Consider the following 25,934-nt stretch of genomic DNA (forward strand, 5'->3'; position numbering starts at 1 on the left):
GTGTTTGGGAAGGTATTGTTTAAGTGAGCCGTAGACATTTAAGTGCTTTCTTGAAAAGATGTGTGATGTTGCAAGGGTTTCATGGTCTTGGGTCTAAGGTACAGTGATGAATTGGGGTCCAAAATCGGCCGGGGTAATCTACATGAAAGGGCCTTCTGCAGATTGAAGCTTGTGGGAAAATATTGGGGGAGGACTTTAACACAGACATGCTTTATTAACTTCATTGAGATGAAAAAAATGAACTGTTGTTTGCACACTTCGGGGATATTCTCAAGTAAGTGCGATAATCATCGCCAAAATAGGTTAATGAAATTTTTCGTATCATCGTCTAACGCGGGAAAATAACTCAGTGTTAACGTCGTATTCCCAAAACGGCGGTAACATCTGATAGTTTCCCGATAATGTGTCAAATGTCCGCGATAAAAGTACTGGGATGGTGATCAAAATCGCTAGCCGAACGTGAAAAAAGTAGTGATGGGCCCAACCGCGATAAAAGAATCTGCGATAAGCTGCGACGGGCCTGCAAATCACATACGTCAGGCAGGAAAGATCACTATAAAAGCAGAAAAAAATAACACAAACAAAACCAAAACAACTGCGAAGCACAATGGAGGTCGTAGGAGCAAGTACAGAGGACAACCAGAGCCCTACAAGCCCCACGGAGGACCAGCCTGGGACCTCAGGCTCAGGGAAGGGAAAGGGGAAGAAAAAGACGCGGTTCAGTCCACAGACAAATAGGATCCTGATAACGGAGGTGATAGAACACCATCAACAACTGTTTGTCACCTCCACTGTGTCATTGGCAAAAAAAATGGAATATGGCAGTCCATCGTGGACAAGGTGAAAAAAATGGAATACGGCAGTCCATCGTCGACAAGGTGAATGCCGTTGGAGTGCTGAGAAGGACAATGGAAGAGGTCAAGAGGCGTTGGAATGATGTGAAGTGCAACACCAAGCAAAAACTCGGCAACAACCAGAAGGCAGCAATGCAGACTGGAGGTGGGAGTCCAGCGCCACAGAAAGAGCTGGATGAGATGGAGGAAATGGTGTCCAAAGTCATCAGTTTGGGGCCGGTGGCAGGAGTTGGGGGCCCGGACACTGCTCAACATGACCTGACACAACAGCAACAGGGTGAGTAACGACTTGGGATGGGGAGAGATGGGCACAATGCCACACATGCACAATTAAGTGTAGCACAGTGCACACCCACAATGGCTCTGGATCATGTCCTTGATCCCCTTGGCACACTGCAGCACACATCGAAACAGCAAGTAGGCCCCCATCAACTATGTGCCCAGAGGGGGCCCTTCCCACACATCACCAATCTCACAACAAACCCAAGCACATGTGCCAAACCCAGCAAAGTGGTGTGTCTGTGAGCCACACTGACAAAATGTCCACTGTCCAGCATCAAATGGGCAGCTCCTCCCAAACAGACACAATGTACATTGTCATGCAGTCTGTATGTAAACTCGTACAATTCATCAGCACACATGTGAACACAATGTTAAACTGCATATCCCCCGCATATACGGAGAATCAACACCTCCTGCAGAGCAGACCGAACATCTCTTCACTGATGATGAGGAGGACCTCCCCGCCATCGACCCCAACGCCCTCCAACAGCTCATGGACACCCTCAGCACCCCACAACCGGGAGCAGGGCAGCCCAGCTGCATCAAGGAGACCCCACCCCCTGCACAGACCACACAGCAGGAAGCACCCACCATTATGTCTGTCTCCCAGGACCCCGACGAACAACACATGGCATTCCAATGCCATGTGTTAGGGTGTGAGGAGAAGATGGCTGATCAGGTGCGGTAGGGTTTGACCTCATGGCTGCCAAACTAGATGCGATACGTGGGTGTCTAAGTCCCATCAGGGACAACTTATAGTTCCTAACGAACACCCACAGTCTGCTCCATGCTCTCCAACCATCCATGGCTGACATCGCTGGAGTCCTGACTATGAGACAAGAACAACTGTCTAGTCAGAGTGGCTCCAGCGATGTCAGCCGGGAGTTGGAACACATGCAGAGGATCATGGAGAACATGGAGCGGATGTAGGTGGAAAGAATAGCTGCCACGGCTTCACTTCAGCGAGATGTAGCTGGGATCTTCCATGCCCTGCATACCCTCATCATGGCATTGCTGCCACAAGGCCTGGATGAATGCTGCTGTTACTACTCCAACAACATCTCCGCCCCTGAAGTGTCAGTGCCTCACAGTGCGGCAGACAATCCACCTCCGGCCCTTGATGTGTCGGTGCCACACAGTGCTGCTGACAAAACCCCACCACCCACATATGAGGCACATGAGACATTTGAGGTTGAAGATGCAGATAATTGTGCCTTAGTGGTAAGAAGGAAGCGGAAGCATTCCTCTCCACCATATGGCCTGTTTCTGCTTGGTTCTGCCCTCTGCATCATCACCTTCCACTGTCCCCCGATACACTCTGTGACACTCACCTTAGACCTCGACTTGGACTGCCATATTCTGTTTGGTTACCAATGACACAGCAATCAGACTGCGGACTGAACTCTTACCAAAGAACTTGTCAACCCCTAAAGGACTCTGGCCTACCCTCCACAGGGCAACAATGTAAAGAGGGGTTTGCTTCAGCTTCAACACTCCCCAGAATGTGATTAAAACATATTAACTCACACAGATGTGTCATGTCTTGGATCAATCAAGTATGAAAGTATGCAGGGGCAGTGATTCCCCCTCACGTCCATGTTGCTAATGTTGTGGGACTTGAGTCACAGGGTGCAACTCTCTGCATCATGGTGGTACATATTTGACCCCAAAAAACACCCTGTTGTCTTTTCTTGGTCACAAATGACAGCCTTTATTTCATGAATTTGGACACGTGATACGCTGCTGAGTGGGATTACGTAATATCTTTGACATCCTGAAATGTCATTTCGAATACGTGACACCCTAAACAGCCTCTCAGTACAGAGGTGACACACCGATCATCTAATTGCCATTTGTGAGATTGTTAGCACTAAATGTTGCGCTTACACTTGAGTGATGTGCTTATGCAGAGGAGTGACATGCACAAAGGGAATGTGTGTTGGAATGGATTTATTTGCACATGCTGTGCCTGTGGTCATTTTGTCCTATCCCATGATTGCTAAGGACAGCCACAATGTCAATCAATCAATCAATCAACAAATTTGTAAAGCGCGCTAGTCACCCGCAGGCGTCTCAAGGCGCTGAGGGTGGGGGGGGTCGCTGCTGCTCGAACAACCAGGTCTTGAGTTGTTTCCTGAAGGAGAGATGGTCCGGGGTCAGCCGTAGGTGAGTGGGGAGGGAGTTCCATGTCTTGGCTGCCAGGTAGGAGAAGGATCTTCCTCCGATGGTGGACTTCTGAAAGCGTGGGACGGAGGCGAGGGCGAGGCTGGCGGATCGGAGCTGGCGGGTGGGTGTGTAGAATGTGAGGCGGTTGTTGAGGTACTTCGGGCCAGTGTCGTGGAGAGCCTTGTGTGCGTGGGTGAGGAGTCTGAATGTGATCCTCTTGTTGACGGGGAGCCAGTGCAAGTCTTTCAGGTGGTCAGAGATGTGGCTGCGGTGAGGGATGTCCAGGATGAGTCGTGCTGAGGCGTTCTGAATGCGCTGGAGTCTTTTCTGGAGTTTGGCTGTGGTTCCAGCCTAGAGGGTGTTTCTGTAGTCCAGACGGCTGGTGACAAGGGCCTGGGTGACCGTCTTCCTGGTTTCGGTGGGGATCCATCGGAAGATTTTTCAGAGCATTCGCAGGGTGTTGAAGCAGGATGAGGAGACGGCGTTCACTTGCTTGGTCATCGTGAGGGAGGAGTCCAGGATGAAGCCTAGGTTGCGGGCGTGGTCTGTTGGTTTGGGTGCGATGCCCAGGGCAGGGGGCCACCAGGAGTCGTCCCAGGCAGAGGGAGATGGTCCGAGGATGAGGCCTTCCGTCTTGTCTGAGTTCAGTTTCAGACGGCTGGTCTTCATCCATTCTGCGACGTCTTTCATTCCTTCCTGGAGGTTGGCTTTGGCGGTGGCGGGGTCATTGGTGAGGGAAAGGATCAGCTGGGTGTCGTCGGCGTAGGAGACGATGTTGAGGTTGTGTTGGCGAGCGATGTCTGCGAGAGGGCTCATGTAGACGTTAAAGAGGGTGGGGCTCAGGGAGCATCCTTGCGAAACGCCGCAGATGACTTCGGTGGCTGCGGAGCGGAACGGGGGGAGTCGGACTCTCTGGGTTCTTCCGGCGAGGAACGAGATGATCCACTCCAGTGCCACTCCTTGGATACCGGTGGTGTTGAGGCGCTGTATTAGGGTGCGGTGGCATACGGTGTCGAAGGCTGCTGAGAGGTCCAGGAGGATGAGGGCAGCAGTTTCCCCGTTGTCGAGCAGGGACCTGATGTCGTCGGTGGCTGCTATGAAGGCGGTCTCGGTGCTTTGGTTTGCTCGGAAACCGGACTGTGAGGGGTCGAGGGATCTGTTGGTCTCGAGGACGGCGGAGAGTTGTCTGTTGACGGTCTTCTCGATGACTTTGGCTGGAAAGGGGAGGAGCGAGATGGGTCGAAAGTCCTTGAGGTCCGTGGGGTCCGCGGTCGGTTTCTTCAGGAGGGCGTTCACCTTGGCATGTTTCCAGCTCTCCGGGAAGGTGGCAGATGCGAAGGAGCTGTTGATGATGTTCCGGAGCTGGGGTGCGATGATGGAGTCGGCTTTGTTGAAGATGTGGTGTGGGCAGGGATCGGTTGGGGAGCCGGAGTGGATGGTGTTCATCAGGCGGGTGGTGTCTTCGGTGCTGACAGGGGTCCAGGTGCAGAGGATGGTGGTGGGGGGCGTTGGTTTGGTGGTCGGGTGCGTGATTTGTGCGCTGAAGCTGTTGTGTATGTCGGCGATCTTGCTGTGGAAGAACGAGGCAAGAGAGTCGCAGAGGTCTTGCAAGGGTGTGATGTCGTTGTTGCCGGCGCTGGGGTTGGAGAGCTCTTTAATGATGCTGAAGAGTTCCTTGCTGTTGTCGGCGTTGTTGTCCAGTCGTTCTTTGAATGCTGTCTTCTTGGTGGTGCGGATCAGCTGGTGGTGTTTGCGGGTGGCGTTCTTGAGGGCTGCCATGTTTTCAGATGTCTGGTCGTGGTGCCAGGTTTTCTCGAGGGTGCGGCAGATTTTCTTGGAGTTTTTGAGGTCGTTGGTAAACCACGGGGCTTTCTTGCTGCCAGGTCTGCTGAGGGGGTTCTTCAGTGGAGCGAGATCGTCGGCGCAGTTGGTGAGCCACCGCGTGAGGTTGCGGGCTGCTTCGTTGGGGTCTGCCGTGTTGGTGGGAGGGTTCTGGCTGAGGGAGGTGGTGAGCTGGTCGGTGGTGATCTTGCTCCAGCTTCTGCGGGGAACCTGTTGCGGGTGGTGGTGGATCGTGGTGTTCCTGAAGTTGAAGTGGACGCAGCTGTGGTCTGTCCAGTGTAGTCCGGAGGAGTGGCTGAAGGAGATGTGCTTGCTGGAGGAGAAGACGGGGTCAAGCGTGTGGCCGGCGTAGTGGGTGGGAGTGGTCACCAGTTGCTTGAGTCCGAGGTTGGCGAGGTTGTCCAGCAGGGCGGCGGTGTTGCGGTCCTTGTTGTTCTCCAGGTGGAAGTTGAGATCCCCTAGGAGGATGTAGTCTGTGGAGGTGAGGGCGTGTGGACTGATGAAGTCTGCGATGGCTTCGCTGAATTGTGTGCGTGGTCCATGGGGTTTTGTAGATGAGAGTGCCTCTGAGGGTGGTCTTGGGGTCGGTGTGTATCTGGAAGTGAAGGTGCTCGGCGGCGGTGAGGGTGTCGTTGGAGTTGGTCGTGATGCGGATGGTGTTCATGTGGACGATGGCGATGCCTCCCCCGGTTTGATTGACGCGGTCCCTCCAGGTGATCTTGTAGCCAGCCGGGATGGCTATGGCTATGGCGATGTCGGGGGCTGAGGAGGTGTTCATCCAGGTTTTCGTGAGAAAGGCGACGTCCGGTGCTGTTGTGTCGAGGAGGTCCCAGAGTTCGACGGCGTGCCTGTGGATGGAGCGGGTGTTGAGCAGGATGCACTTGAGATGGTTGTTGTTGGCGCTAGGTCTGGTGGGCGCGTTGCAAGTCCGGAGGCAGGTGAATTTGCAGGTTTGGCAGGAGAAGGGTCCGTGGGAGCGTAACGGGGTGGCTTGGTAGCAGGCGGGGTTTCGGCCAGCGTTGAGAGCGTGGAGGGTGGCGGCGGCGTAAGTACGGCGGGTGCGCTGGGCTCGTCGAGGTCCAGGGGTAAAGGCACTGGGCGTGGTCCAGGCGCGGACGGGCGCAGAAGGGCTTGCCTTTGGCGCACAATCGGTGCGCCCGTGGCGCGTGAACGCTGCGCGTATGCGTGGGCTCCATATGAGGCGAAGTGGGAGGGAGGAGCAGCTGAGAGGCGGGAGCGGGGCGGCCAATGGGGATACAGAAATGAAAAGGGGGCGGGCCGCGAGGGAGCTGCGGCGGGAAGCGGGTAGCGGGAGGGCACACCAGGGGTACAGTACTAATGAGGGCACAATCTCTATTAACAGAAAGGAAAATAAGGAAACAATGCAAATATTTAGTACAGCACGAGACACAGTAATTGGGGGCTACAGCGGGGAGAGATCGGAAGAGCAGCAGCGAGGGGCACCGAGGCCAGGAGCAAGCCTGTGGCGCCTGGTCAGGGACACGCTACAGCTGGAGGGCCGTGCAGCGTGGGGGGTGTCCTGGGGTGATATGCTAATGTGAAGAAATAGTTGATGATTGTGTTCCTTTGGGCTATTCCTGCTGCAGCTGCACTGGGATGTGGTCCACCTGCCTCATCTTCATCATCATTATCCGGTGCATCTGACACTTGGATCCCTGGGGCATTGGTGCGTTTACATATGTTGTGCAACACACAACATGCAATGATCATCTTGCACACTATTTCTGGGCTGTACATGAGTCTTCCACCTGTGAAGTCCAGGCACTTGAAATGGGACTTTAACATGCCAAATGAGCACTCCACAATGCCCCTGGTGCGTTTTTGGGACACATTGTACTGCCTCTGGGCCTGGGTGCTGGTGTCTCGAAGGGGTGTCATCATCCACGGGCAGAGTGCATATCTTGATCACCTGTAAACAGGGGAGAGAGATATGTGTCAGTAGGTGGTTCTGCATTGTGTGTTGACAGGCTTATTAGTTTAGTGGTGTGTGATGTGTGCGACTGTGAGATTCATGTTTGACAGGTATTGCTTTTGGCAAATGAGCGGCGTCAATGTGTATTACATTGCCTCACAGCTGCTCCTCACTCCCCCCGAGCCTATTTACTTGTGTGCCCTGCGCAGTTGCATCACTTGCACACCTAAGACACATAATTGTCATGATTGTCTGCGCATGGCCACAAGACTGACAACGACACTGTGATATTGGCTGTTGACGGTGGTCGGCCATGTATGTGTAGGCCTATAGCCAGGATGTGGCAGACACAGAGACACCCACAGTAGTTACTTTGGTGGCCATCCCAGAAGAGAACCACGCCCAGAGCCCCGGGCTATTTATTCCCAATCCTACGCTGGACTGGCGCGAAGTGGTGTTTTTGTGTGTTTGTGCACGGGAAAGCCTACTCTGCATATCATTAGCGTTAGTTGTTGCTCTCATCCGTGGCGATAATTTTTGCAGCAGCTATCACTGGAAAAATGGCAATATCGGCAGTTTGCACCAGCTTGATAGTATGGCAAAAAATATATCACCACTTTTGCAGCGCTAAAGTGCAGATAAATCGGCGATGAGTCCTTGAGAATCTGCCCCATCGTGCATTGGTTTGTGCACACTTGTGAAGTACACGTGAATGTAAGTTAAGGTATTGTCAAGCTTTGTGCTCATGCTGAACCTGCATACATCACAGGGGCAGAAGATCGAGAGACTGGAAATGACACGTCCCTTGAGCCCCCCCCTCTTTCCTCCCTCTCTGAAACGTTTTTTCTCTCATCGTTTGTAAAAGGAAGGAAACAGATGCCCAGTGCGTTGATCGTCACTGGACTGCTGGGGGCATCTGACGGGCAGAGAGAAAGTCATATCGATTTCTGTGCAATATAAAAAAGCTGCACACAGTGGAACATTATGAAGGAAGTGGCAGAGAGAGGTGTTAGCCTTCTTGGCTTAACGCCTCTCTCCGCCACTTGGGAAACGCGAGGCTGCACCATATTAACAAGTATATGGTGCAGCTTTGCGTTTCCCTCTGCGATAGCGCTAAGTTTCACAACCTAGTGCCGAAGCTGGCACCCTTTCACCAGAGTGCAAGGGTGTCTGCCAGCAGGGAGTTTTGTTTATGTACAGGAAGGTGTCCCTTCCTACTTGTAAACAAACCTAAAATGCCAGTTTGTAACTTACAGATGCGCTGCTTCATGCTGCAAACATGTAAGTTACAAAACGGCATTTAAAAAAAAGGCTTGTTAATGTACAGGAATGGACACCTTCCTGTATATAAACAAACTATGGCATTTTCCTTTTTCCATGTGTGCTGCACAAGACAGCACACATGCAAAAAGCAAAAACAAGGAGAAATAAAGCATTTCTCCTCCTTTCGCCAAATTAAGAACAGGGTTTTCCTAGACTTAATTTTAGAGCTGCCTCCTATTAACGCTGCCGTTGTTAATAGGGGCAGCATTAAAATCAATGGGTGTTGCGGTGGATCATCCACCACAACAACCACTGCATACTCCTTTCATGCTAAAACAGCATGAAAGGGTGCCTTATTAACAAGGCAGTGTTAAGCTATGTTAAGTGGCTTAACCCTGCCTTGTTAATAAGGTGAAGCCCCTATCGTCAACACAACATCACTAGAAGTGACGTTGTGCTGGCGATAGGGGCTTCCTAATATACCCCATAGTGCCTCAGTGAATGGGTCAGTGCAAAAGTACTCCCTTGCTAATTCCATAACTGCATAAGTAATCCATGATTGATTCAATTTGTGTGGTAGTAGTGCGTACTTGATTATATGACTGCATCGCTTCTGTCTAAGTAACTATATCAGTAAAAAGATAATCCCTATCTGTTTACAACACTGCATTGAAACTGTAAAAAGATGACTACGAGAGTAATTTCTCGGTCATTGTGGGAGTGCATAGGGAGTGCCTGAGTGAATCAATGAGGGCTTTTGTACTGCCACTGTGATTAATTAAGAATGGCAGTAGTAGAATATACATGGCCATACTATATCATGTCAGGGGAGAAGGAGAATATGGATGAGAAGAGAGAAAAAGAGAAATGCCGAAATGTCATCAAATATCTGACTGCGTTAATGTTTCTCTTCTCAGGCACTCGGGAATGTAGAGTTTCTCAAGGCATCCACTGAGGTACTATGTATGCAGAGATGAATTCATTTAAATACTATCTATGAACGTATCCATTCAGTGATTTACAATGGAGGCATTTGTCCAATTATTCTGCATTCCACTGGGACTCATAGAAACTGTGAGGCAGTATGTTATGACGGCAACTAACCTGTATTCAAGATTGTCCAGTCCTGGTGCCGACAGGCCCCCCAACTCCTACGAGGTGAAATAGATTGGTAGTAGTTGAATATACACGGCTGCACTATATCACCCCAGGAGAGAAGAAGAATAGGGACGAGAAGAGAGAAAATGAGAAATGACGAAATGTCATCAAGAGTCATACAGCATCAAAGTTTCTCTTCTCAGGCACTCGGGAATGTAGGGTTTTGCAAGGCATTAACTGAGGTACTATGTATGCAGAGATTAATTTTTTAAAGTACTATCTATGAACTTATCCATTCGGTGATTTATAATGGAAGCATTTGTCCAATTATCCTGGCAATACACTGTCACTCATAGAAACTGTGAGGCAGTATGTTGTGACGGCCACTAACCTGTATTCCAGATTGTTCAGTCCTGGCACCGATAGGCCCCCAACCCCTTTGAGGTGAAACAGGGTTACAGTAGTAGAATATACACCCCAGGGGAGAAGGAGAATAGGGAGGAGAAGAGAGAAAAAGAAAATTGACGAAATGTCATCAAGCGTCTTACTGCGTCAATGTTTCTGTTCTCTGGGACTCAGGAATGTAGAGTTTCTCAAGGCATTCACTGAGGCACTATGTATGCACAGATGATGTTTATTAAAGTACTATCTATGAACTTATCTATTCAGTGATTTATAATGGAAATATTTCTCCAATTTTCTGGCAATACACTGTTACTCATAGAAACTGTGAGGTAGTATGGTATGACGGCCACTAACTTGTATTCCAGACTGTTGAGATCTGGCGCCGACAGGCTGCAAACCCCTTTGAGGAGCAATAAAATAAAAGTAATAGAATATAGACTTTCAGGCTATATCTCTTCAGGGGGCAAGAGAATAGGGACGAGAAGAGAGAAAAAGAGAAATGAGGAAATTATATCAAACGTCTTATTGCATCAACGTTTCTGTTCTCAGGGACTCAGGTATGTAGGGTTTCGCAAATGAACTGTGTCTTCTCGTTGTGAACAGGAGTTGGTGACGTTGGATATAAATGCAAATAAACTAATAATGTAATAACTAAATATCACACACATTGAACTTTTTTGCATCTTTTGTACAAGCACCTAAAGTTTCGATATCTTGATAAGTCTCGAAATCCAGATATAATAAAAAAAATTCTAAATATTATTCTTTCAAAAAATACTTTTATTTACTTGTTTCCTAGAGTACAAGAAGCAATTACAATGGTTAATTCCATCATTCGGATAAATAGTCACGTATTATACAAATTTACTATTCCTTAATCGAACAACTTACAAGTCCGTAATCTCTTTTGTTGTCGGAAAAGAGGAAACTGATGCTGGAGAAGGGAAGCTGTATCACAGACTGGAGACAGCTAAATGAGTCTCAAAAACGAAAGTAAATGATTCTCAAAGGGAGGGGTGTGGTTTATATAGTCTTTGGTTACTAAGTAGTCTATGGAAGCATCGTGCTGCCCCACGCATCTAGAATCACATTTTTCTGTTAACATGTGCTCATGTTTTGACTGTTTGACACGTGCACATGTTGGGAAAGGTTGAAAACTGTTAACCGCTAAAGCTTGTCATTTGCATCCTCACACGTTTTAACTGTTGGATATGTGCACACGTTGGCAGAGGTTGAAAACTGTTAACCGCCAAAACGTCTCATTTGTATCCTCGTGACTGAAAACACGTCACACTTGCTATGATTCTGAATACAAGACATATGACTAAACTATGGTTCAGAATACAAGAACTAGAAATAAACATAGGAAACATTAAGCACCACCATGCTTCTATATTTTGATCAGTGCGAACTCATTCATTCATTCATTCAAAAATCTTTATTTCGATCACAGATCATGAAAGATACATAACAAAATATACACAGTTATAAACGTATTAAACATGATGTGATCCAATAGTTAAGACATTAAAATACATTAAAAGGAGAACAGAGGGTACAGTGTACTGTGCTAAAGTCTATCAGGGGGTCTGTTATACAAGTCTTTTCAGCACGCGACTACGAGTAAACCACAGGGAGGTTAAAAAGTTTGAAAGTGCAAAGACAACAATAGGCGAAAGATCTGTCTTTAAGACTCTATAGGCAGGTTGGAAGGATCTAAAGCCCAAGTTCCTGAGTAACGGGACTAACCAACGTTTCCTGCTCCTCTCGTAGCCCTTGCAGAAGAAAACAGCGTGAACTTCATCCTCCTTCGGATGAGCACAGACAGGGCAAGTTGCTATGGTGGAGCGAGGAGACCAAGACGCTGTAAAAAATGCTAGAGGGAGGCATCCGTATCTCCATTGAAAGAATAGTTTCCTCGTTAGCAGAGGGGGGATCGCATCAAGAGTACTTTCGAGACAGTAAGAGTCTTTCGCTTTCAGGAATAAGTGTGTCAGGGATCCTTCACGGCTGTCGTTGATAGCTCTTGTGAGCATCAGTTCGTAGTATGCTCTCGCGAGTACCTTCTTTGAAATCTTTGTACAGGAGTTGGAAGGATCCGTCCATAGTTCCGGGTAGCCCAGATCCTCGAGCCTTCCCTTGACATAGGTCAGCCACGGGATCCTCGTGGCATTCCGCAGCTGCAAGAATTCCTGGAGTTCCTCTCTGTAATTTAAGAGATCGGGGCTGCACCACAAACGCCTCCAAAAGGTTAGGGGTTTAAGACCTAGCTCCTCTGTTATTGGTCTTACTCCCAGATCTAATCTGAGGGGGAGTAATGGAGTGCTCTGGGGGAGGGCAGTGACCTGTCTCAGGAATTTATTTTCGGTGGACTGTAACTTTGGGAGATGAGTGTGACCCCAGAGCTCACCCCCATATGTGACACCCGCCCGTGCTTGAGTTTTATATATGTGAATAATTGGGGTTAGTGGACGATAAAAGGATTTGTTCGCCAGGCGCATAGTGCCACCCGCCAACTGTGCCAGTTTGATGGTCACTTTGGCCTGATGAGACGTCCACGATAGATGTTCGTTTAACGTGATCGCCAAATATTCAATATTGTGCACACGTTCCAGTTGTGTTGTGCCTAGCCTGGGTGGGGCTCGATTCTGGGGGTTGGGGTTCAGGATCATGAACTTAGTTTTTTGGGGGTTGATTTCCAATCCCCGATCATTACAAAAGTCTAGAAAACCGTCCATAATGCGCTGAATCCCCATGGGGGATTTAGACAGCAGCAGGGTGTCGTCTGCAAACATGATTGCAGGCACCCTGCTGCCGGTCAATTTTGGGGCATCAGAGTTGGGGATCCTGTTTAGGTGGGCAACAACCCCGTTCACAAAGATGCAGAACAGGGTCGGTGCGAGCACGCAACCCTGTCTTACACCTCTGCGAACGGGGAACCTTTCGGTTAGTTTGCCACCTTTGCCACACCTTACGCGAGCGTAGTTGTTGTGGTGTAGTCTCATCAGGATTGTCAGGATATCAGTAGGGACATTCAACTCTTCCATGACTCTCCATAGCCTCGCTCTGGGAACCAAATCAAAGGCGGCACGTAGGTCTACAAAGATGGTATATAGACTGCCGCCCTCGATTACAGCTGTTCTCCAGTAGAGGAGATTTAACCTGAAGATTTGGTCTATGGTTGATACACCCTGAATACAAGACATATGACTAAACTATGGTTCAGAATACAAGAACTAGAAATAAACATAGGAAACATTAAGCACCACCATGCTTCTATATTTTGATCAGTGCGAACTCATTCATTCATTCATTCAAAAATCTTTATTTCGATCACAGATCATGAAAGATACATAACAAAATATACACAGTTATAAACGTATTAAACATGATGTGATCCAATAGTTAAGACATTAAAATACATTAAAAGGAGAACAGAGGGTACAGTGTACTGTGCTAAAGTCTATCAGGGGGTCTGTTATACAAGTCTTTTCAGCACGCGACTACGAGTAAACCACAGGGAGGTTAAAAAGTTTGAAAGTGCAAAGACAACAATAGGCGAAAGATCTGTCTACGTAGGTCTACAAAGATGGTATATAGACTGCCGCCCTCGATTACAGCTGTTCTCCAGTAGAGGAGATTTAACCTGAAGATTTGGTCTATGGTTGATACACCCTCCCTGAATCCTGCCTGGTAAGGGGACAAAATTTCCATTTCTTCGGTCCAGGCCTGCAGTCGATTCAGAATCAGTCTACCGAACAATTTTTGGGATATGTCGATTAGACTGATAGGACGATAGTTGGAAGGGAGCAAGGGGGATCCCTTTTTGTAAATTGGGACCACCTCTGCTCCCCTCCAAGTATCGGGCACCTCCAGTCCCCCCGCAATGGCATTGAATATTAGTGTAAGATAGGGTGCCCATATCCCGGGTTCCTGCTTAAACAGGTCACCGGGCACCCCATCAAGTCCTGGGGCTTTTCCGGCAGCTAGCCCTTTAATGGCGTCCCTCACTTCTTTTTCGGTGAAAACAACCCTAGTGGGACAGGATGAAATTGTGGGACCATCTCTGTTCTGTTCACCCCCACCCTCTGCGTACAGGGCCTCAAAGTGGGTCTGCCATACCGTAGGGGCTATATTGGGCTCTATTGCGGAGGATAAATCCTCCGTGCCGTTTGCCACTACGCGCCAACATTTACGGGAATCTCTAGCTGTTAATGCATTAGTGAGGTTTTCCCAGTAATCGTGGTCCCATTCTGCCCTTGCGTTCTCCAGGAGGATTTTATATGATCTTCTCCTGGCGCGGATTTCATCTTTGTTATGGTGTTCCTTTATAGCAAGTAGCAAGTGGGCCTTGGCTTCCCTGCAAGCGGCATTATACCAAGATGTCTTCGGTTTAGGGCCATTCCTTTGCCTTGCAGATGAGAATAGGTCCTGCTCTAGGGTGGTGAGGATGCCTGCATGTATTTGTGCAAGCTCTCCTCTAGTAGCATCGTCTAAGACCCTAGTTCCTAGCTGGAAGGCATCCTCCAGTAATGGGATTATCCTTTCATATAGCCGGGATATTCGTTCTGGGTTGCTGGCCACTTTCTCCCACTTGACCTTCCTACGATTATTTTCAAGTAGGAGGCCCGTTTTATCTTTGTCCGACCCATTGATTATTGCCTCTCTCCCAGGCAGGGAATAAGTCAGTTCCAGGGAATTGTGGTCACTGTCTAATCTTGGGGTGACTTTAAAGTCGACTATTGCTGGCCACATAAACAGTTTGACCATAATATAGTCCAATCTGGATTCGCTGCCGGGTTTGTTAAAAGTATGGGTACTTGGTGTGTCTGATTTGGTACGACCGTTGCATGCCCTTAAACCAAGGTTGAGGGTGAGGGCAGTTATCTGTAGGGCTAAAGGAGTCCAGGCCCGTGGGGGTGGTGCCACCGTCTCAGGTATAAGCCAATATGAATCTTCCTCCAGGGAAGGACCATCACGTAGCCCAGGCAGTGGTTCGTATTGAGCATTGAAATCGCCTCCTACCAGGCAAGCAAGTTCGCTTGGGATTCCTTCTAAGAGCTTGGCTAGCTCATCCACTGTGCCAGATTCTTTGTGCATTGGAACCGGCCTTGAGTAGATATTGATTACTAGCAACTTCGATGAGTCCGGCCACTCGAGTGAGACAGCCAATAGATCATCAGAAGCGGTCTCTAAATAAGTAGCTTGGCAACCTAAGTCCGTGGCTACCCATGTAGTTAGTCCCCCAGATGGCCTACCCCTTCCCCCCCATTTAGCTGCTTTAAAGAAGGAGGCAAAACCCGGGAATGCTGTTTCTTCGCGCGCCCAAGTTTCTTGTAGAAGAATTATATTTTTTGATCTGATGTATGTACCCCATTCTGTGCAATCTATTTTGCTAGCAAGGCCTGCCACATTCCAAGAAATCACTGTTATTTCTAGTGGTTGGGTGGAGGCCGTGCCCATAAAAACCGAGTTGATAGTAGTACACTCGTGGGGCGGCCGTGGATTTGTAGGGACGAGGAACGTACCCTTGGGTCTGTTATCAGGGGAAGGAGAGGAAGGCGTAACGCTTGGGACCTGTCTGGGATCAACTGTGCCAGGTGCTAAAAAATAAGTATCAGCAGCTGTGGCGAATTTGGGCTCGTTTGTGGAAGATATTTGAGTTGCGCTCCCCTCATCAACCGCATGTCAGTCTACCATTTCAAGACTGCTGTATCGGTTATGGGTAGATAAATAGGCGGGGTAGTGTATTCTATGTGGCCCTGGAATTCCCCTCCTGTGTCCACCACCTCCCCCCCTCCTTCTTGTGACAGTTTCCCAGCCGGCCTCATCCCCATATGTAGGGAACTGCTCTGTTGGTCTTTCCCTGTGTGGCGGATAGTTGTTGTTCTCCCTGTGACAGTTTTCCCAACCCTCCAGCAACTCCTGGTGGTACCTCCACCTGTGGTCCTCAAGGTTATACAGATTTGAGGGGTAAAAAAATGAGAGGGGTAATGGTTGGATGATGCTCGCAAAATCCTCATCAGCAGCACAGGTACAGATATATGCGGCTGTATTCGGATCTCTGAAGGTGACCAGAATACAGTCACCTCTAATGGATTTCTTAGTGTAGCCCACCCACGTTGCCCTCCTAGCCATGGATATATCGCTAGTAGTTCCTCTCGGTAGCGGTCTGTTTACGGAGAGCCAGTTGATTACTTTGTTTTTGAGTGAAGTGGTGGATTCAAATGTGGTGGAATTTAGTTCAGGAACCCCCGCCAGAACTAGAGTGTAGGGTGCTGCTTCTGGGGGGAGGTTTATGGATTTTGGTTTGGGAGTAGTATTAGGTTTTTCTCCAGTAGTAGGAGGATCTCTCTTAGCTTTAGCCGGAGGCTGAATATTATCTTTCAGTGGAAGGGTTGATTTTGGGGTAGCAGTTGCCGTTTGTTGGGTAGGGATAGGGGCCTTGTTTGCAACTAGTGATGCCGGAGCGTTGATTGGTGCAGGTTGTGAGGGTTTGGGATTAGTTTGTGGGGGTTTATTAATTATTGTTGTGGGAGGACCATTGCCTTTGGTGGATTTTGGTCCTGGTCCCTCTCTTGTTGTTTTGGTCCCACTGTTAACAATTTTCCTTGAGTCGGCAAGTTGCACGGTTGCCTTTTCGATGCTAACTAGTCTAGCTTCGATCTTGATAAGTCTTGCCTCAAGGGGGCTCAGCAGAGACCTAACTAGTGTGCCTATATCCTCTAAAGTGATGTCGTCTGAGGTAGTGTCTAATGGTGCGTTGCTGCTGAGTTGTGGTAGTGAGGTTGAATTGATCATTCTAGGGGGAGATGGCGGTCCTGATATATTCACAATAGGGTCAGAGGAAGCACCTTTCTCCCTTTTGCCTCTGACTTGCTTGGATTTCGGAGTTTTGGTCCTATGATCTTCTTTATTTTGAAGCCCCTGCTTCTTTTTAGGAATAGCCCCTTAACTAATTGTTAATCATATCTGAATTAAGAGTCATGACACAGTACTGTTACAGTCATTTTTTCATAGAAGATATTTTATAGAAGAATGTATGTATTTCTATAATTCACTGACGAAAAACAGGTTTCAGGGGCGTTATAGTTATAAATTAGCATTTAAAAAACCTTAGAAATTCACTGAAAAAACCAAAGGTTTCAGGGACGTTATAGTTAGATATTAGCATTTAAAAAATCTTAGAAATTCACTGGAAAAAACATGGGTTTCAGGGACAGTATAGTTAGTTCCAAATTTCACTCATACAAAACCAGAGAAATTTGGATGTTATAGTTAGTTGAGCTAACTATAACTCGCGCCCCCACAATGCACTGCTGATGACGTCACATATTACATCATTCATGACATGGTCAGTGATATCACTCATGACATCTCAAATGATATCCCTGATGACATCCCTGATAAAAGCATCCATTTGATAATCTGATGCATCTCCTCGCACCCTAATTTAACCTTTGATACACCCACTTTAAAATACAGACTATCTTTTTTGAAACCATAGACACAGCAATACCAGTTACTGCATACCAACTGACTGATTCCTAGGTCTACACACACGTCCACTCATTCAGCCATACAGTCATTCATACATGCAGCCACTTATCAATACAGCACTATCATTTGTACTCATACACCTATTCAGACACTCACTCATCGCCACTCATTCATAGAGTTACAAGAGTGCATCTGTGAAGGGCTGTATGGGTGGGTGAGTATGTGTATGGGTGTGTTGGTGAGTGAACGGATACCTCATTGGTACATGTGTGAGTAACTGCGTATGTGAAAGGCAGTATATGTGAGTGTTGGAGTATATAACTGACTATATGTGAGAGTGAGTGATTGTGAGAGAGGCTGTATGGATGAGTGTGTGCTTGTATTAGTTATTGTATAAGAGTGTAAGTATGTGTTAGTATATGTTTGAATAAGTGGGGTGGTGTGTATAGAACTGTATAGGTGAGTAAATGGGAGTGTGATTGAGTCTTTGCATGAATCACTAGGTGCATGAGTAACTCTATGGATGAGTGGCGGTGTGAGTGTCTGAATAGATATGTGAGTGCATATGATAGTGCCGAATTGATGCTTAACGCATGTATAGCCAATAGGTCTCGCCTTTGGGACCTTATAAGTGTTTAGTTATGCAGCACAATATCCTTGGTGCAACAACATCAACTGTTGCATGGCTAAGCACTTATAAGGTTCCAAAGGCGAGATCTATTGGCTATGCCAATGCTTGTCTGGTTTTATGTGCCAGACAGAATATCCTGGGGTCCAGCGGACCCGGGCTGGTTGCTCACAGCAGCTCCTTGTTTCTGTATGGTGGCACACACAGGTGACATGATGGTATATGCAATAACAAAAGAATGATGCTGAGAAGGGCTTCTCCCACGCATTCCTCCTGGCTGTCTGAATGTATTCCCAGAAGCTAAACAGCAGAATCAGTATAACAGAGCAGGCATACCTGAATCCGCACGGAAGCGTCGATGCCTAGGCAATCATGGCTTACCGGCAGCTATTGCTAATTTGCAGTCATTTCTCATGACTGTAAGCATGTCAGTGCTACCAAGGGTTCTACAGCTGTAGCCCTTAAGTCTGAGAGGAAACCCCCAATTAGCACTCATGAGATTTAAAGCCACAGAGGTGGGATGTAGCAGTGTCTGACACAGTTCCTCTTTGGGCAGTAGGAAAGTAAAGGCAGGCGAGTCTTTGGAAACGGGCTGGAAATTGATTAAAACATGGACATGTATGAAATTCACTGTTTATTAGCTACTGCACAATTATGTCTCTAACTCTAGGAATGCACAAAATGAAAGAAACTTCTTCCGTCCTTTAAATTTCCTCAATAAAGCTTCACAAGGCCAATGCCATTCCAGGTCATCACTGGAAGTGACATAGCAGGACCTTTCACCCTCGATGATGGGTCAATATATATTTGTTAGACAATCTTTATTGGAAGTCCAAGGCCGCAATATGTTAATGAACAGTGGTTGATGAAAGGTGTATGCATTTCTTCAATTGGATCCTACGCAGGAAGTGCCTGTTCTGAGGTGTCATGGCCTACACCCTGTTCCTGTTATTGGGGGCCAATAAGTCCCTGTCACTCTCGTCCTCCCTTTCCCCTGCTAATATTCCTTTAAGCTTTCCCCAGGCGTCTTCCTCTGTGACACTACTTTAACAACAGCTTCAGTAAACCAAGCATCAAGTCCCATTGCCCCTTCTCCTCGTTCTGACTCAAACACTGATTTTCTCCTCAAGCTTCATCGATGTCAGGCATGCTGTACCTCTCAGACTGGTTTATGGGCTCCTTTCCAGGAAAGAAGCAGGAACATGGCTGTTGGACTAGGTGAGTACTGGAGAAGCAGTGAGCCACAAAACGAAGACACGCGCGGGTGATGCGACAGTGCATGGGAGCCAAAGCATGTCAGGCTGCTTCACACTGTCACATTTGAGTCTGTGCTAGAGTTTCCTCTTAGTACTGGTGCAGAGGAGCAGATGACACTCATTAAGTTCATCCCACGAGGGAAATCAGCTACTGGGGATCCAAGTCATCACATGAGTCCTGGGGCTGCAGGCAGCACCTCACTTGTGAACACTGCAGCCTTTGATATTGGAGCAGCGTGAGATTGCAGCCTTCTTCCCAAGCAGCAGACCATGTCCCCCCAAGAGGTACTTCTATATTTGCAGCCAGACATGTTCTAGGGCAATACATTCATACTATTTTTATTTAGAATGTTAAAAAAAATCTCCCCTTGACTTGGAAGGATAAGGGTACCGAGCGTAAAGAGATTTATGAAAGAACCATCTGCAAAATACACAATACAAAAGCCTGGTCTTGAAAACTGTAGGTGGATTGGAGGCTGACCGACTAAATTTCTTTAAAAAAAGGTGTTTGCGCCTTAGCTATGTAGCCTTCCTGGCGTGAATGTTTGATCCAACCTGTGCCCTATTAAGGGCCAACGAGTAAGCAAATGTGCAGCTCCCATACATCTGCAAACTCAGTTGTCTGTGCAGATAAAAGACGACAAACGAAAAAGGGTAAACCTTGCAAACAGTTGCTACCATCAAGACGTTTTTCCAATAAACAGGAACACAAACTTGAAACAAGCGGCCGTGCAGCCGCGAAAGTGAAAGTAATCGCGGTAAACCTCAAAGCGGCCGTGCGGCCACGAAAGTGAAAGTAATCATGGTCAAGCGTGGCGGGCGCGCCCGCGCACATGCACTGTACCTCTAGGCCGGCCTGGTAGCACTTTTTGGAGCCCTCTCAAAAAGTCTCACCAGACCAGCGCATGCGCTGTTTCAGGCGAGACCTAAAAACCGAACCGCGACTTTCCCCAGGAAAAAACAGGAGCTCGCAGCTGTGTTCTCACACTGCACACGGCGCCCGTGGGTCCCCTGTGTCACTACCTTGGGTGGTTCCTTGGGGTCCCAGCAATTCTACAGGCTCTAGGCCTTGTGTCTAGTTAAGTTGTGGTTCTTATACCACTATTTTATATATGGTTTGGCTCTCTCCCCCCCGCTCCCCTTGTGTGCCTATTTGGTGTAAGAATTTTGATATCCATTATGCACATAGTTTTCTATTCTACTTTTCTTGAGTCTTTACAATTTTATTAATTTGGATTAATTATGGTGGTGGTTTAGGACTCGCCAGTGTGTACGTTTTCGTAACCATTTTTAGGTCTCGCGAGCCAAAGGCTCGAAGAGACATTTTATATGTGGGTTTTTCAAAGTGCTACCCACACTTTTGGCTGGCCTAAACCTTGAGTGCACGAGATCACATGCACGTGCACAGCTGCTCCTCTGCTAATTGCATTCCCCCCTCCCTTCTCACCCAGTCCTTTGATGCTCTGCTCGATTACTTTCACTTTCTCGCCACTTTGACCCTTGCATTCCCCCCTCCCTTCTCACCCAGCCCTTTGATGCTCTGCTCGCATCTCCCTCCTCCCTGGGCGTGAAGGGAGACAGAGACATCCTCCTTAATTGCTGTTTCCCCTCTGAGCCGAGAACACATCGGGTTGATCAGCTCCAAACTCCGATACATTGCTCTCAAGTGACCATCTGTCAGAGGAAACAAGCAGCAGGCACTTAAATGACCTCTATACATAATTATGCTTTATTATATGCCACATAATTTTACACCACTCAATGCAACACAATTCCACGCCATGCTACACAATTCTATGTCACATAATTCTACTCCACATCACATAATGCCACTCCACATCATGCCACATAATTTGACAGAACACCACATAATTCAACAAAGTGTAACATAATTCCACTCCTCCCTACATGACTCCGCTCCACACAATGGCATTCCACATCACACAATTGCACTCCAAGTTACACATCTGCCCTTCATGCCACACAATTGCTCTCCATGCTGCACAATTCCATCTCTCACAATTCGACTCCACACCACAGAATCCCACGCAACCAAGTTCCACGCAACGTAATTCAACTCCACACCACATAATTTCATGCCATATATTACCCTTCCAAGTCACATAATTCCACTCCACCTATTTTCAATCCACTCCATACCACATCATTTCACCCCATGCCACATAATTCCACACCACTCAAGGCCTCGCAGTTCCATGCAACACAATTCCACATCTCATAATTCCACTCATGTCACAAATTTCCACTCACACAATTCCATGCCACATAATTCTACTCCATACCACATAATTCCACTTCAGTGCACAACATATAATTCCACATCATGCCAGATACTATACCACATAATTTCACTCCCTACAACATAATTCCACTCTGTGTCACATAATGCCTCTTCCCTTTCGTGCCACATAATTCAGATCAACATATTTCCACTCAACTCAATTCCTTGCCATGCGACACAATTGCACATCACATAAATCCATGCCACATAATTCTACTATATGCCACACACTTTCACTCCACACCACATAATTCCACACCACGTCACATAATTCCACTCCACATCACTTAATCCCACTCCACACAATTGCACTCCATGTCACACAGTGGCACTCCTCACAATTCCATGTCTCAAAATTTCACTCCATGGCACACAATTGCACGCCATACAATTTCACACCACACAATTCCATGCCAAAAAATTCTGCACCACTTAAAGCCAATCCATGGCATGTAATGCCATGCCACACAATTCAAATCAACATAATTCGGCTCCATGCCACATAATTCCACGGCACGTAATTCCACTCAACACCACACAATTCATTACCATGTCACATAATTCCACTCCATGCTATATGATTTCCACTCCACTCAGTGACACTCCATGTCACCCAATTGCACTCCACGACACACAATTGCATTTCACGCCACACAATTCCACGTTGCACAATTCCACTCCAGTCAACACAATTACACTCCATGCAACACAATTCTGAACCATACAATTCAACTCCATGCCACCTAAGTGCACTCCACCCTCATATTTCCAATCCAAGCCACATAATTCCACTCCATGTCGCATAATTCCAATCCTCTCAATGCCGCACAATACCATGCCAAACAATTCCATGCAACACAATTCTTCTCCACATAATTTCACGCCACCTAATTCTACTCTACACCACATAATTCCACTAGTCAACACCCCACAATTCCATGCCACACAATTCAACTCCATCCCACATAATTTCACTCCATGCAACATCACGACTCCACATCATGCTACATAATTCCACTCCATGAGACATAATTCCACTCCATACCACATAATTCCACATTGTACCACACTGTACCACCTAAATTTAATCTCCCCAAACCAACATAATTTCACACCACACAATTCCACACCAGACAATTCCATGCCAGACCATTCCATGTCACATCTCATAATTCTACTCCACGGAGCATAATTCCACTCCTTGCCACCTAATTCTATGCCACACCACTTGATTTCACACCATGTCACATAATTCCACTTCACGGCACTGAATTCCTCATACATAATTGTAGTTCACTCCACACAGTAACATGTCTATCTCAGTGAATGCAAAATAATTCCACTCCACATAATTCCATGCCACATAAAGTGCTCTCCACTTCTCATAAATCCACACCACATAATTCCATTCCATGGCACACAATTGCATGCCACATAATTCCATACCACACCCCATAATTCCACACCACATCACATAATTCCACTCCACCCCCATACTTCCTCTCCGCAGAATTGCACTCCATGTCACACAATTGCATACCACGCCACACAATTCCATGTCTCACAATTTCCCTCAACACCCCACAATTCTAGGCCACACCACACAAATCCACACCAATTAATTCCATGCCATACCACATAATTACACTCAATGGAACTTAATTCCATGCCACATAATTCCACTCCACTATTAATGAATCCACTCAATAACATAATTCCACTTAGCGGCACATAATTCAAGTCCACCACATAATTTCATTCCATGCCACATATTTCCACTCCATTCCATGACACATACTTCCATTCCTCTCAACACAATTCCATGCCACACAATTCCATGCCACACAATTCCACTCCACACAATTCCACACCACACCATATAATCCTACTCCACGCCATGCCAACTAATTCCACACCACATCCCTTAATTCCACACCATGCCACCTAATTTAACTCCAGGTAACATAATTAATTTCCATACAATTGCAGTCTATGCCACACCACGCCAAAGAATTCCACATCTCACAATTCAGCTCCATGCCACACAGTTCCAAGCCACTCAACATACTTTCATGCCACATAATTTCACCCCACACATCATAATTTCACCCTGCATATTTCCACTCTACTTGACAACACGTAATTCTACTCCCCTCTACATTTGCAGAACAAGCATTTGCAATGCAATAGGTCTCGCATTTACGCAAGTTTGAGCTACTCACATTACAAATAACAATGCCTTTTATTTTTGTTTTCTTTTTTAAAACTTAAATAAAAGGCAGTGTCATTTACAATGACCATAGCTTAAACTCGCGTGAATGCGAGACCTATTGCATTGCAAATGCTTGTTCTATTTTTGATATATTGCCTTCAATTCATGTTTTTCGACACTTATGACTAATGACCGTTACACGTCTAGTTTCTTATTAAGATAAATGATGTTATCGAATTACATTTGGATTGTTTGTTGATTTGTTATTTCATTTTTGTTAGGTCCGAGCAAAAACCCTACAACTATTTCCTTGTTCGCCCTGAGGAAGGTGGCACCAACATTTCGGTGCGTTCACCGAAACGCGCGTCGGCGCTTCCACGGGGTCCACCCAAGCCCTAGTTCCCTAAATTCGATCATGTACTATTTAGCACAGTATTGAATGTTCATATGCTTTTGTCCATATATTGATCTTTGTGGCTGTTTGGACCTCAAGTTGGTTATTTGGTTTTTTATGTATAGATGTATGATGTCTGTTTTTATGGTGTGATATGATACCGGTATAAGTTTGTGAGCTTGTGTGCGTTTGCTTGTCACTGGGCCCTATTCATATTTGTGTATTGTTATTTCATGCTATTTTTACAAATTACCAATAATCCTATGTATTGAATTTATTTCTCTGAAATTGACTAAAGTGAAAAATAAAACACTAATGAATCTTTCTTTGGCTATGTGCTGAAAGTTCTTTGAAACTGTTGCTTTGTAGGTCTAGTTTAAGTGTTAGTATACCAATGAGATGATACACTGTACATTTTGAAACATATAGGTAGAGTACCTTCTTCTCTCTTCGATTGGCTCTCTCCTAGGGCCTAACGTGTATTTGTGCTATTTTACTGTAATATTTGAAGTGTAACTTATGTGTTTAGACTAGCCTCATAAAGGGACTAGTAGGGTGTGTTTAGAAATAAATACATATATTTTAGATATATATACCTGGTGTGGTTGTCTTTCATTTGATCATTCAAGAGATTATAGACTGGGAAAACAAGCTGTTTTACATTCCTTCAAGACTTAGCCTGAAAGCTTCTCTCCATAGCTACAACTAGGATAGCTTTCAATAAAGGTTGTTGTAGGAGAGTAGGATCTGCCTCTTATGGTTACCCCCATTTTTTGCTGGTGTTTCACTGTTTTTCGACTTTAGTCTGGCTGGGAACCTGCTATACAGGGCGCCAGCCTAGCTGCTTCTTCTCTAAATTGATTGCATGTACTTTAGGTACACCACAGATTGGATGCTGAGGTACCCTTGTTAGTCCCTAGTATATGGTATACTCTGTACCCAGGGCATAGGTACCCCAGAGGCCTACCAAGGACTGAAGCATGTATTATGCCACCCCTGGAAAGCCACCCAAAATGACACCACAGGTCTGCTACTGCAGCCTGGGAAGGTGGTGCATGCACCCCTTACAGAGGTATAGGTTCATTATACCTCACCTATCACTGCACATACAAACCTATCAGTCACTCCTAAGGCAGGCCTTAACAATCCTGAAGTCAGAGTGCGTGGTTATATGTGAGAAGGCATCAGCTGAGCTCCCCTGTAGCCTTTGGAATCTCTTCTCCCGGGTTGTCAGTGGTGCAGCCTGACCATATACTCTTAAGTGCATTATATCTTAAACGGTTGATGCTAACTGTGGACTGGCTGCACAGAAACATGTTGTGTTTGGTGTCAAACACCTTGGAAACATACCCCCACATCAGTTCTTAATGTGAGGATATGATCCCACCCTTCTAGAGGGAGAGATATGGCAGTACTGGTATATCCAGTAGAAATCTAACAGAGCCCTGGCATCACAAAATGAATGCTGCAGCCACAGACTCAAGTCTGGTCTCCTTCTGCGGAATGAAACTCTGGCAGGGATGCCTTGACAATATGTTTCCTTTCACAGGGAGGTGTAACCACCTCCCAGACAGGCTGATGTGTATTGGGGCTGGGTGGGAGCACTCTCAGAGTGCTTTGAAGTCCTACTCTCGGGGCACATATGGTGTCCCTGTGCATAGTCCAGCTCAAACCGGTTCAGGGGCTTCCAGCCCCTGCTCTGGTGCGAAACTGGGCTAAGGAAATGGGTGTAGCCACCCCTCTTTCCAAACCTTCCCATAGGTGGGTCCCCAAAGCTAGTCCAACCCCTTCCTTAGGTA

At 46.8% G+C, this 25,934-nt stretch overlaps 1 protein-coding gene across 1 annotated transcript in view; it reads left to right on the forward strand.

The window, feature by feature from the left end:
• LOC146830284 (fucolectin-5-like) overlaps window positions 1-24,459 on the forward strand; it is a 188,618-nt gene extending 164,159 nt beyond the window's left edge. Inside the window, exon 4 of the mRNA XM_085604472.1 lies at window positions 24,023-24,459. Within this exon, the coding sequence (XP_085460598.1) occupies window positions 24,023-24,140 (118 nt within the window). The 3' untranslated portion in view covers window positions 24,141-24,459. The remainder of the gene's footprint in view (window positions 1-24,022) is intronic.
• Window positions 24,460-25,934: the final 1,475 nt, after the last annotated feature.

Source organism: Triturus cristatus, chromosome 5_1 (genome assembly GCF_964204655.1).
Source record: "Triturus cristatus chromosome 5_1, aTriCri1.1, whole genome shotgun sequence".
Lineage (NCBI taxonomy): Eukaryota > Metazoa > Chordata > Amphibia > Caudata > Salamandridae > Triturus > Triturus cristatus.